Consider the following 14,871-nt stretch of genomic DNA (forward strand, 5'->3'; position numbering starts at 1 on the left):
TTATCGCAAATTTATCGACAGATTGTAATATTTAAATAAAAGATAGGAGAGGTTTAACAAAGTTTTCTTATATTTATTTCGACTTGCGGGAACTTATAGGAGAAAGCAATCTTCAAAGACGAATAAAAATATATCAATTCTTAGAGTCAATAATTCTTCTTTCCTTAAAGTAGTTTACATGAAATGCGACAGTACAAATAAAAAATTCAGCGATACAAGTTCAATACGTTTTATACGAGTTATTAAAACGTTCTATTTCTTATGCACACGAAACCGGAAATAAGAGATACGAAAGGTCGAAACTTTTATTCGAATTGCCCGATGCAATTGATGGTTCGGAGTGAACCTTTATACGACTTGAAGACGATCCATCGTCTTTACGATAATTTCGAAAGATGAGAAGTTTCGAAAAATGGACAAAACTTTGCCATCAGCTTCGTTATCCTGCTCCAGCGTTCCCTTATCCTGGTGGCTGTGCACAAAAGTCAATAATAACGTTTTTACAAGTGCACCGCGCGAGATACGTGCTCTTTCTCTCTCTCTCTTTTTCTTCCCTTTTCATCTTCCTTTTTAGAAGCACACCATTCATCAACGGTCGGTCCGGTGTAACACCACCTTAATTAAGCCAGCAGACATTCGCAACTCGGTTGCACACCCATGAATTTATTCGCTGTGCAAATTTTAGCGCGAAGCACTCACCGTGCATACGACTAATTTCGCCGATTTGTGTCCGTGCATGCGCTGAAAAATTAATTTGCTGTTGCATTATAAATTCAACAATTATCTCACTGCCCTCGAATCTACCCGCGTGCTTTCCCCTAATACAACTCTTTTATGGGCGTCACATTATCATTGCTACGTCATTTTTGGCCTTGCATAAACGCACAAATTGCCCCTGATTTTTTTCCATCGTCAACAATCTTATCAATTAATTTGAAAAACCTACTGCTTCTCTAATTAATTTAATTAATTTATAAAATTATATTAATTTCTAAAATTTATATTCTCTAATTCTTTAATTAATTTATAAAATTAGTTAATGCATTTAATCGAATGATACATTTTTGCTAACTAATTTTAAATATTTTAACTGTTTCTGCTTTATAGACTATGGCTTTATGTGTCCTTGTAGTCGCACACAACTTCTTCGCAATATAAGTTTGTCGTAAGTAGAACGAACACGTGAGAGTCAAACCTCGGTCGAATCGTCCATACAAACGACTTAATTCTCTACCGTTCTGTTTTATAAAAAAGTTACGCCAATTCGTCGGCAGTCGATGCAAGTCAAATTTGCTGAAGCTTCTGGGCAGTCTCGATTATTCGTGAATTTTCGTATTCGCTGAAATTCTCGTATCTCACAATTCGCTGATTACGATGAGGGGAGAAAAGAAAAAAGAAGCTATCTTGAAAATTCAAAATTCAACGATGTAGCCGATATAATACCCGGAAAAAGGATCGATGCTGCAGCGGCAGTGAAATCGTAAAGTCCTAAATTTTCTTCTGTGTTAAGCGATATCGCAAAATCATAGTGTAATAAAACTGCCCAGTATTACTCGGAAACGCAATTTCGCCAACGCAAATTCAGTTTAGTGAATTTCCATTGTCATTCGTATGTGTATGTATTATTACTTTCCACATCTCATTACATGAGGCGACAAAGTACGTTATTTACGCGAGATCAAAATATAGCGAAAATAATTTGTTTTATCGTTCCATACTAAAATATACGTATCACTGAGGAAAAAATTATGTTGAAATAAAAAAAATTTTAGTTAACTCAAGAAAGCTATTTATTCGATGGGTACTAATCACGTATTTGCTTGTATTCGAAACGTCTGTTTGTCTTAAGTTAAGTATTTATTTACATATGTTTAAAAAAATATATGGTTAAAATATAATTTTTAATTAAATATTTTTATTTTAATTTTATAAAATATTTATTAAAATGCATTTTTTATTCCCGAAAATTTTAAATTTTTTAATTTTAAAAAATAATATATTTAATTTCATAAATTATAGTATATATTTTACGAAAATAATATTTAAATATAAAAAATATATAAATGAAAATAATGTATTCGATATAACATGCATATTTAATTAAAATTAAATACTTTTGCTTAAATGAAATAAACAATTCGTTGCATTTAAAGCAAAAGATTCAAGTAAACAAATTTATTTGATTTGAAAAAATTTTTCCCTCAGTATATATTTAATTAATATTCCTCTCTAGTGGAAAGAAATATTTTTTAAGGAAAAAATTATATATGCATGTACATATCCATATACTTAATTAAATTCTGCAGTAGTTATACTGAAAATGTTTGCGCATTAAGAACTTCAAGAAATATCCCGAGATCATTTGGAATGCGAGAGCGTAATCTCTCTCCCTCTTTCTCTCTCTTTCTCTCTCTCTCTCTATCCTTTCTTTTAGTTTACCGTCACGTTTAATGCATATCTTCACTTGCCATAAATCCACGAACGATGCATTGTATAAACAGAAGGACTGCAAAATGCGCGAGTTATATCAGCCGGGCTTCTAATTCTTTCCTTTTTACATCGCGAAGCCCCGCTTAAAGCTGGCGTTTCCATCTAAGGTCGGGCTTTAAGCCTCGGTTGTTGTGTACGTTCCGTAGGTGTGAACGTAAATAGCCGACGTTGCGAGGAAAATAACGGTGGCGTCGAGCCGCTTCTTTCTTTCTCATGCATTTCTCGCCCGAATGATTTACCGAGAAAGAGACGGGCTTTGCGTTCGACGATTAATGTTCGGAGAAATCGCACGAATGAGCGAAGACGAGATTTCGCGCGTGTTATAATTTCTCCTCGCACTTTTCATATTTCCGTTCTTCATTTTACGTGTCGCGCGTGGCAAATGAACTTGTCACTTGGCGCTTTGGGCGAGCTCGCGAGTTTGTGCAAAAAGCGAACGGTGCAAAATAAAATTCAACGACATTGGATTTAAGTTTTTTTCTCTTGTTTCTTCTTTTAGTTATGCATTTTCTGTATCCTATGAAGAAAACACGGTATCCTTTTCACTCGTTCGACGTTTGCCATTCTTTTCCTCCAGGAGATGTGAAACCGTGACCCGCTTTCGCGTCTCGCACACGAATTCAAATTCGATCCGCCGCGAGTGTCCGGCCAAAAAACTCTGCGCCCTCCGGAAGGGCAGCTCCAGCGACGTCGAGAAGCGTGTATGGTCCAGTGAGATAACACGGGCAAAAGCGAGAGGACGGCCGATAAAAGCGTCAGCCATCTAATGGAAAAGGGAGAAAGAGAAGAAAAGCGGAGTAAAACGGGAGAGAGAAAGAAGGATAGAGAGAGAGAGAGGGAGCATTCGCGGAGCGGCGAGATGAGATGAAATGAGAATGGGGGCGACGGGGATGAGGAGGAAAGGGGGAGGCGTGGACCGCGGAAGAGAGAGACCGAGAGGGCATCCGCAGAACGGACAGACGGATGGAGGGACGGGAGGAGATCGCATGGGGTAAACGAGGGGAGCATCCCCGGGGCGCGCAGGCGCCATGCGAGGATGGAAAAGCGGGTGAGAGCTGCTCACTACGCCCGGGACGCCTCGCGGTCCTCTCCGCGGGTGGAAGCGAGAGGGCGAAGTGAGGGCGCACGCAGGGATGAAAGGAGACGGGATGCGCATCGTGGGGTCGCAACCGGGCGCGGGAGCGAGCGAGGAAGGATCGCCGAGAGGAGAGGGCGTGTGAAAGCGTGCGCGCGCGACGGAGGAGGAGAGGAGCCCCTGGAAAAGCCGAGGAGAGAAGGTTTCGCCGACCCCCTCGTAGTAGCGCGCGCGGCAGTCGACGTTTTCCGCGAGGAAAAGCCGCTGTCGTGCGAGAGGAGAGCCAGCATCGGGCGATCGTTGAAGCACGTTGAAGCGATCAGCGTGTCGAGAGGAAGATCGGGAGGCAGGAGGAAGGGTGAGAAGGAGAGAAACGAGGAGAAGAGGGACGAGGCTGGAAGCGCGAGAGACGGAGATTTGGAAACTTCGTCCAGGAAGAGACGCGCAAGGGTGGTGACCCGTGACTCCGCAGCGCGTCGGAGCAGTTCGACATATCGCGGGTTCTATCACTGGCACCGCGCGTCAGGAGCGACGGTCCGCGCTAAAGTCAGCCGCGAAGTGGCTACGCTCCGCGCTCTAGTCAGACGTGCGCGCTGCGCTCCCCATGCGTCTCGTTGTCTGATTCCTCCGACGCCGTCTGACTCGCCAGGATCACCCTGCGGCGACGATCAATCACGGCAGCGGTCTTTGAGTGCGCGTGGGTGTCTTCGGACGATCTGTCTTCGATCGATCCTTCGTAGATCCTTGGACGATTAGATATCGAAATATCGACAAGTGAATTTCGATCGTGATGCGTATGTGTACGTATATGTGCGCGTAGCGAGATTTCGTTGGTCGTGATCGGCAAAAGTATTTCCTGTTGGTGGCAACCGCGACCGACCGACCGACCGACCGACCGATCGATCGAACGTACGTACGCCAGCGCGCGTGAATCCAGCCGAACCCAGTGATCTCGTGACCTTGTGACACCGCCTGGGGGGAGGGAGAGATGCACCCACTGAGAGACTGAGAGCACCCGCCTCGCGGTCGTACGCCGATCTCGCCCCCGTATCGCGCGTCGACTCCTCCCAGATCGCGAGAGGGTTGGCGAAGAGGATCCAGGCGGAAAATAAGTCCCGCGACGAGCTGTCGTGCGAGAGAAGCGTCTTGAATTTTGCATTTCGATCGACGCGAGCTTTTGCAAAGGTTGGAGATCGATCTTGAATCCTTGTTGGGACGCTTATCTGGGATTTCCACCCCCGATTGTAGCTCAACACGATCGATCGCGAGCAAGATATTCGCGAAAAATCTGAAGCCTCCGCCAATCATACGATCTTGCGATCTTTGCTAAATCGTCGATCGTTATCACATCGATCAATTTTTCCTCTCGATCTAGAATCTCCGATCTCATCGAAGTTCTCAGACGAGATACAAAACGATCATAAATCAAAATTTCGAAAGAAAAAAAAATCAACGATTCCATCCCACGCATAAATTGAAGTAAAGACGTGACTCAGAGTGATCGATTTAGATAAGAAAGATCGAGGAAAAGAGGAGAAGGATCGCAACGATCGAAGAAACGTGCACGGCACTGAGCTTTGGCTGGCGGTTGAAAGAGGGGGGCCTCGTGTTTCTCACCCCCCGGTGAAAAATCGGAAGTCGAAATCGTGTCGAAACTATCATGAGCGAGGGCACGCCGAAGTCGCAGACCAAGATCGTCGTGCCCGACGGTTCGCCAGCGCGTCCGCAAACTGGTACGCTATCACATTTGCCAAACATTTCGCTCAATTCCGCTCTAGTTCCGATCTGCCCAGCTTTTGCAAAGTACCTCCCCCAAAGTACGATCGTTCATTAAAAAATTCGTAAATTCGGTAACCCGGGAAAATCTCGTGTTGTGTAAATTAAGCGACAACACATGTTGAAAATAAAAATTTATTATATTCATAAAAAAATAAAAATAAGAGAAACTAGAAAATTACTGTTTGTAGCATTGATCATATGGATCTTTAATCTAAAAGTTGCTTAAAAATTAATAAAAATGAAATATATTTGTCGAGGAAATTGCAGAAATTACACGAGGAATTATTAGACATTTTATTTTGAACAAAAATTGATAAACAATCAATTATATTTCTTTCAAAAATCTCGCCAATTTTCCGCAACGTTCGCGAATCAATGGCCGCTACTTTGCACTGGATAGCGCTCGCGCAAAGTGTGGGCGTTGAGAGAATCATAATTGCAAGCTTTCGTGACTTTTTAAAGAGGAACTTTCTCCTTTTGTTGTCCGAGCGGATAGCGAGAAACGTTTGTCTTATTCTGTCTCGCTGTTAATTGACTCAAGGTCATCCTTTTTTAGTCCGATACTAATTCAATTAAGCACAAGGCCGCGAGGTGAATCGATAGTGCACACGAGAGACAGAGTGGAGGCGCGTATATATGACCACGGAGTATCCCCGTGTGTTTTTAATGCCAATAACTTCCTATGGATCCGATTGTCCGGTATAGTAGTAAAGTGAAGCTGTACGCTTTCATTATCTTCACCTACTGTCAATCCGCGCATGTAGAACTACTCAGATTTACGATTTTATGTAGAATTGGCGCGTACTGTAAAATGATTATTGACACATACTCATAATCTCTTTCTTTCCTCCTTTCTCGCTCTATTTTACAAATAATCCTCGCAGATTTATTTCCACATAAAATAAAGATAGTTGCATTAAAATGTCAAATATACCTAATGTATATTAATATACTTGAGAAAAAACGAATCTTATATCAACCTTCTGATATAATTATTATTTACATGCCAAAGGAAATCTGCATCATATAAACATTTGTAATCGTTTAAAAAACTTTTTAATTCCTATAAAAATAAAAAATTAAATGGAGCACTTGATCATTTAATTATCAAATTTAATACACAAGGATTTCGAATTTTTAACGAAAAGTAAGTTCAAAATGAACTCTTTTTTTTAATATTCTGCCTAAGAAAAAATTAATTTTATTAATCAAACATACAACAATTCCTGCTTAGTTATATTAAGCATTCGTGAACAAGGAAAATTTGAAACTTGGAACAAGTTTAATCTGATCAGAGTAAATCCTATCTTAGAGACTTATATACTGGTTCATATATATCAGACATTCGAAAAATCCTAGCAAAAACTGATTCTTATTTTATAGGCGAAAATATTGAAATGTATAATCTAAATTTGACATTTTTAATTTGAATCAAATATTATCATCTTAAAGTGCAACTTACGTTTACATTTCTAGTACCAGAATAAAAAATATATTTTATAAATTTTATAAAAATATTTTATAAAAAATATTTTTTATTATTTTTTATGGAATATTAATTTTTTGTTTGTTGCTTGATTAAAATATTCTTATTCCGTGTACACGTACAGTAATATTAATACTACGAGAAATTGACGAGAAAAAGTTTGAAAGATTTATATTAAAGATTCCTCGGCTTCTTTGACAAAATGCCCGAGATTTCGTGGATATATGCGACTGTCGCATCTATCTGATTAAATAGAGCGAAATACGGTTGTAAAAACTGATTTTGTCAGCGTTCTCGTTTGCAAAGCGGATGTCGCGAAAACGACGACCGTCAGCAGCCTGCGTAACGTATATACGTGTGCATGCAAATGCACTGGGCGAAGCGTCCTTTGATCAGCAGAACGTGAAGCATTGCTTCGAATGCTTGGTAACGGTGACAATCAAAGGTCATAGTTCGCTTCGCGAGCAATGCAAAGGTTTCGATTCGATCCTAATTTAAAATCCATTTGATTTAAAAAAAAAATGAATTGTTGGCTTGCTATTTTTCGATACGTTGTTGAATTCAGAAGAATAATTTAAGTCCTCACAAGTCAATCTTTAATAATTCATCTTTGGAGTCATTCTAGAACTCTGTATATTCTATACAAAATTAGAATTGCTAGTGAACGCGAATGATTTTATAGAATCCTTCAGTTATGCCGATTGCATAGTTCGCATTCCATTGGTTTCAAATGTTTGACTGGGAGATCATATTTCTGCGGCAAAGTAGAGAGAGGTTAAATAAAAATGAACAATCACAAATCGCGTGCAATACTGAAGTGCATGATGGAGCACAAGACCATCAGAGAAATACATTTGTTTACATTTCGTTGCAGAATATGAGTGTGCTCCAATTTCTATCTTTGATTCTGTCAGCATTGCTGCGATGTATTTGGAATCGAATGACATTGGAAACTTTGTTATCGAATGACGACAAATTGTCAGATAAAATAAAAAACCTGAAACATTGCATTCATACATTTTTTATTTCCACATTTATCTCATGATAAGATAAAAATCGAGATATATCGAGATACGAGAGATACGGGATTTTATATGTTATAAAATTATAGAAATGCAAATTTAAAATTTTATTCAAAATTAATCTTCGATCGTGACAACAATGCTTAAATGAAAAATTTAATTCAACATTTTACGATACGTATTTCCTTTTTAAACGAAAAAATATTCTGCGAGAAATATTTATCGAAAAATAATTATACAGAATAAAATTGAAATAAATCGAAGTTCGACAACAATGATATTTTATATTTTATATTATAAATAAATCTAATTAAAAAGGCCAAAAAGATATAATTAAAAGTAAAATTGTTGACTTAACAATGATAGTTCAGGTATTGAATTTTATTTTTAATTGTATCTTTTTGCCTTTAATTATATTTATATATTTTCTATATCATAAGAAAAATGTATCATCGTGAGTCTTTGATTAACATCCCGAAAAAATGTATTCGCTCTATATCATTTTATCTGCGTACGATCAAGCTAATCAAATACTGGATACGGATTGAAGTGAACCATTTTGCAACGCGCCTCCATGATTTACGCGTCCCTCCGACTATTGACACGCCTACGTGAACGTAATCATGATTGATCTATCGAGCGCGCAATGAAATTTATGCGTCGACCTCCTCCACTTACTATCCGCGTGTGTAAACACACGTCGATTTACAGAGGAGATAAGCAAAGCGTTATCATCAACGTGCGTCGTATTACATTTAAAGAGTGCTCTACATTCCACGACGAATCAAAGGGAAAACTCATCAGAGCCGTATCAATGAACGCTCATCAATGAACTCTTTTCATCTCTTGCGCGAGCAGTAATTTACAACATTTCTTTAAATCGCGCGAAAGACTGATTTCTCTTCTACTCTTGCGTTATACATTTTAGAGAAATGACAAAAATTCAAATGATCAGGAATAATTAAATGGAGCCCTCCCATCGGGTTTCTCGATTAAAATTACTCGAGAGATGAATTCCGATTCTAAACAAATTTCGCCGAAAATACATTCGAAATTAATCTCGTTGGTTTTCCGCGAAGTTGAAACGATCGGCAGTTTACGGCCAATAATTACGCATGTATGCACATCCTACGTTAACGCATAGTTTCTCGATTGTCGCTCGCCGCAGTATCAGATTTCGGATGCTGCGGCAACGGCGTCATGCATCGGAGAATTACGTTGGCATAGCGTGGGTGCGCTCAAACGGGTGGTTGCGTTTCCGCGCGAAATTCACGCTTCGCTGACTCGTAATTGCCGATTATTTAAATTTCATCTCTCCCGCCGTTAGTCGCCATTCTTCGATTGGAACAAATGTCGGACATAATCCGTGCAGTTATTCCCGATAATCTTGCATGATGTAACTTTAATGCCTATCATTTTTAGAGAATTTATTAGTATACTACGTATATTCTCCTACAAATAACAGTTCTTAATTTATATTAGTATTGAAGTAGTATTGAAGATTAATTTATATCAATATTGAGAGAAAATTAATTATAAATTATATATAGAAAATTAATTTATATCAGTATTTGAATCATCCAGAACTGTGAATTTTAATCTTTGTTGAATCTTAAATAAGAGAGAAAAAATTTGAGTATATTATATATTAGTATTGAAGATTATATTTATATTAGTACTGAAGTAGTATTAGTAATATTATTGAAGTAGAATTGAAGATTAATTTATGTCAGTATTGAAAGAAAATTAATTATAAATTATTTATATCAAGGATCGTTGAAAAAAATGTAGTCGACCAAACTAGCCAGAAATTTGTTTATTAATACGACGTTTCGACCATATGGTTGTGGTCCTTATCAAGTATATACTGGAAAGATTTATAAATAAATTAAAACAATTAATTTTCGGTTTGAATGATATAACAAGCACAACGAAATAAAGTGTGAAGCCTGTCTCCTGATTATTATTACATTGATAAAATTGATCACACTTTATTTCGTTGTGCTTGTTATATCATTCAAACCGAAAATTAATTGTTTTAATTTATTTATAAATCTTTCCAGTATATACTTGATAAGGACCACAACCATATGGTCGAAACGTCGTATTAATAAACAAATTTCTGGCTAGTTTGGTCAACTACATTTTTTTCAATGATCCTTGGATTATCTGACTAGCGACATAAAGTTATTTTATAAATTTTTATTTATATCAGTTAATTATAAATTATTTATATCAGAAAATTAATTTATATCAGTATTTGAATCATCCAGAACTGTGAATTTTAATCTTTGTTGAATCTTAAATAAAAGAGAAAAAATTTGAGTATATTATGTATTAGTGTTGAAGAGTATATTGTTGAAGATTATATTTATATTAGTACTGAAGTAGTATTAGTAATATTGTCGAAGTAGTATTGAAGATTGATATCAGTATTCAGAGAAAATTAATTATAAATTATTTATATCAGTTAATTAAAAATTATTTATATCAGAAAATTAATTTATATCAGAATTTGAATCATCCAGAACTGTGAATTTTAATCTTTGTTGAATCTAAATAAGAGAGAAAAAAGTTTAATATATTATGTATTAGTATTGAAGAGTATATTATGTATTAGTATTGAAAATTATATTGTTGAAAGTTATATTTATATTAATATTGAAGTAGTATTAGTAATATTATTGAAGTAATATTGAAGATTAATTTATGTCAGTATTGAGAGAAAATTAATTATAAATTGTTTATGTCAGTTAATTAAAAATTATTTATATCAGAAAATTAATTTATATCAGGATTTGAATTAGTATTTGAAGTAGTATTATTGAAGTAATATTATTGAAGTAGAATTGAAGATTAATTTATGTCAGTATTAAAAGAAAATTAATTATAAATTATTTATATCAGTTAATTATAAATTATTTATATCAGAAAATTAATTTATATCAGTATTTGAATCATCCAGAACTGTGAATTTTAATCTTTGTTGAATCTAAATAAGAGAGAAAAAAGTTTAATATATTATGTATTAGTATTGAAAATTATATTGTTGAAGGTTATATTTATATTAATATTGAAATAGTATTAGTAATATTATTGAAGTAGTATTGAAGATTAATTTACGTCAGTATTGAGAGAAAATTAATTATAAATTGTTTATATCAGTTAATTAAAAATTATTTATATCAAAAAATTAATTTATATCAGGATTTGAATTATCCAGAACTGTGAATTTTAATCTTTGTTAAATCTAAATAAGAGAGAAAAAAGGTGATAATTGACAGAAGGGGAAATGCTTTAAATATACTGCTAAAATTCATTTGTCGCGACAATTTCCGATGCAAAGAGACTTAATTGTCGTCGTGATAACTTAATATTAAATATAAATGTCAACTTTAGCAAGCGAGTTAACTAAATTCGTTGTTAACTTTGCGACTTATAAGCTAGCCAAAGCTAACACGACATATAGTCTAGATGCAAACCCTGCCGATCGTTAACCGTGTTGTTGTTTGCACAATCGCTTATTACTCATTCAATCGTGTATCAAAATTAAATGACGTTTACTGATATACAGAGAAGTTCAATATATATTTAACGGCTATAGAAATAAACATTGATAGACTAGGCAAAATACAAAGAATATATTCTCTTCTATAAAATGAAATAAAAATAATAAAAAGTTATTTTATTGATGTTATTATTATTATTTTATGACGTTACCATGAATATAATTATTGGTAGATAAATAAAATGTTACAATTACAAATTTTTAAGCGCGACCAACTCGGATATATTTTCTCGCGCAATAATCTACAATTCCATCCTTCTCTTTCCTTATCGTATAAAGTGCAAAACGTCGTTTAAGACACGTAATGTCGTACGTGCGAACAAAAATACACATGCCATCTGGGGGATATAAATCAATCGATGGCCAATAATCGCCAGCTGCTGCCCACTCGATAAAGTACTGTATGGTCCAGTAATTGCCGTAAGGTTGAAATATGAAATTCAATTCGGCGGCCGACGTCGAAATGTACTCCCCACGTCTGTTTAACTTTATTTACGAGCGTCGAGAAATGGAATTTTTTATGAAATTGAAATGTAGGTAGGCACGGTCGTCCATGGGACTCGAGCAACGTTTCTCAGACGCGAGTAATTGAGGCATTTATATAACTTAAATTTATGATATTTCAAAGTTTTATTTCCCTGTAAAGCGCAAACATTTTGAATCTAATTGGACGATGTTCAATGATATTCGCGAATTTTCGGTCTCTTGTGCTTTACATCTTTGACTTTCGGACACGTGGGTGTGTATCTTTCTCCTCTCGATTTACTAGATATAAATTATATATTCATAGCTCTCTAGTCCAATTTATTTAATTGATAATTTCTGCGAAAGGTAATAACTTCATGTTTTATTGAAGTTCGCGAGAGAGGAGAGGACTAAGTTTCCGAAAGGTAGATCGTGCTCTTAGAATATCGAACGGATACAATTATGTCGATCGCGAGTTTCGAGAGGCCATCTCTTGAGGAAAAATTACAGAAGACAACGTATTGTTCTTAATTAACGTCGTTAGTTAAGATTGTTCATTAGCCTGATTTTCCCGATTCTCGTTTGGGTCATTCAAGTGTATCCAGTTCGAGCCAAACGGATCTTGCGCACCGATGCATGCATAATTACCTGTCAGTTTAATCGCAGGTAATAGACGGCTATTAAGTTCCCGCTCAAAGGCAGCAGGTTTAACGTTTTTAGATGTGAAGGGAAAGAAAATTTTGTACAAGAGATTTTATTTATTATGTGTCAAGTGTAAATAGAGCAAACGTTTTAAAAATATATCGTACACAGAAGGATTTGGTTAGTATTTTCTGGTTGGATCTATAAAATTTCTTGTTCCATTAATTTCTTTGCTTACTTCTTAATTTAACTCGTATTCAATATTTGCCATGAAATGTATATGAAAAACTAGTATTAACATTAAATCCAAAGTATACTTTTTTTCTTTTATGAGCAGTAATGCCAGAAATAGGACGCTAGCTCTCTGATTGTGTGTGTTTGAGCTGCATCCTCTTCTTGCATCACTGTTTATCAGTTTAATTTCTAACAAACCGAATTTAAAATAATTTATTCAATGATCTGGATTGAATTTATCCAATAATCTTGTTGGAATTCAGAATATTAAACAGACTTTTGAGAGATGGAAAAAATTTTAGACGACTTGATGCTGGAAAGATTAATATTATTAACCAGAAAATTTGATAAATTTAACAGGAAGAAATTAATCAGATTCATCTGGTAATTTTTACAAGAATTCTGATTCGTCCATTTTTCAACAAACATACTGGTTGAATCAACCAGAATTCTAATGAATGCAACCAGATTTTTTTCTCAGTGTAATTTTAAATTAGTAATTCTAAATATAATTCTCCAAAAATTCTCTATAATTGAGTATTTCTCCAAATTTTCCCTTTCAGTCCCAATTATTTCACCGTAATGTAAATAAGATTCGATAAAACTTGTAGCACACACTGAAAAAAATCGTTTGATTGTACCAACAAGACGTAGTTGATTGAAGGCATTTTGGTTAAATCAAACAAGAATTTCTAGTTATCGTGATAAGATTCGATTTTTTATAACTAGAACGTTTAATAGATTTTATTATAAGGATTTGGTTAGTATTTTTTGGTTGGATCTATAAAATTTCTTGTTACATTAATTTCTTTGCTTGCTTCTTAACTTAACTCATATTCAATATTTGTCATGAAATGTATATAAAGAATTAGTATTAACATTAAATCCAAAGTATATTTTTTTTCTCTTACGAGCAATAGTAGCCAGAAATAGGACGCTAGCTCTCTGATTGTGTGTGTTTGAGCTGCATCCTCTTCTTGCATCACTGTTTATCAGTTTAATTTCTAACAAACCGAATTTAAAATAATTTATTCAATGATCTGGATTGAATTTATCCAATAATCTTGTTAGAATTCAGAATATTAAACAGACTTTTGAGAGATGGAAAAAATTTTAGACGACTTGATGCTGGAGAGTTTAATATTATTAAGAAAATTTGATAAATTGAACAGGAAGAAATTAATCAGATTCATCTGGTAATTTTTACAAGAATTCTGATTCGTCCATTTTTCAACAAACATACTGGTTGAATCAACCAGAATTCTAATGAATGCAACTAGATTTTTTTCTCAGTGTAATTTTAAATTAGTAATTCTAAATATAATTTTCCAAAAATTCTCTATAATTGAGTATTTCTCCAAATTTTCCCTCTCAGTCCCAATTATTTCACCGTAATGTAAATAAGATTCGATAAAACTTGTAGCACACACTGAAAAAAATTGTTTGATTGTACCAACAAGACGTAGTTAATTGAAGGCATTTTGGTTAAATCAAACAAGAATTTCTAATTATCGTGATAAGACTCGATTTTTTATAACTAGAACGTTTAATAGATTTTATTATAAGGATTTGATTAGTATTTTCTGGTTGGATCTATAAAATTTCATGTTACATTAATTTCTTTGCTTGCTTCTTAATTTAACTCGTATTCAATATTTGCCATGAAATGTATATAAAGAACTAGTATTAATATTAAATCCAAAATATATTTTTTTTTCTCTCACGAGCAGTAGTGCCAGAAATACGACGCTAGCTCTCTGATTGTGTGTGTTTGAGCTGCATCCTCTTCTTGCATCACTGTTTATCAGTTTAATTTCTAACAAATCGAATTTAAAATAATTTATTCAATGATCTGGATTGAATTTATCCAATAATCTTGTTGGAATTCAGAATATTAAACAGACTTTTGAGAGATGGAAAAAATTTTAGACGACTTAATGCTGGTGGGTATTGTTAACCAGAAAATTTGATAAAATTAAGGGAGGGAGGAAGAAATTAATCAGATTCATCTGGTAATTTTTACAAGAATTCTGATTCGTCCATTTTCCAACATACATACTGGTTGAATCAACCAGAATTCTAATGAATGCAACCAGATTTTTTTCTCAGT

General features: G+C 35.0%; 1 protein-coding gene across 4 annotated transcripts in view; it reads left to right on the forward strand.

Moving 5' to 3' along the window:
- Positions 1 to 14,871, forward strand: part of LOC105253713 (solute carrier family 12 member 6) — a 111,866-nt gene that overhangs the window by 76,423 nt on the left and 20,572 nt on the right. The window contains exon 1 of one of the 4 annotated variants that reach the window (XM_011261918.3): positions 5,014 to 5,298. The exons of 2 other annotated variants lie outside the window; for them this stretch is intronic. In XM_011261918.3, the coding sequence (XP_011260220.1) occupies positions 5,226 to 5,298 (73 nt within the window). In that variant the 5' untranslated portion in view covers positions 5,014 to 5,225. Of the gene's footprint in view, positions 1 to 5,013; positions 5,299 to 14,871 lie in introns of those variants that run through there. One more of the 4 variants, XM_011261914.3, reaches the window with a different exon arrangement.

The sequence above is a fragment of the Camponotus floridanus genome, unplaced genomic scaffold, assembly GCF_003227725.1.
Source record: "Camponotus floridanus strain SB8 unplaced genomic scaffold, Cflo_v7.5 scaffold18, whole genome shotgun sequence".
NCBI classification, from domain to species: domain Eukaryota; kingdom Metazoa; phylum Arthropoda; class Insecta; order Hymenoptera; family Formicidae; genus Camponotus; species Camponotus floridanus.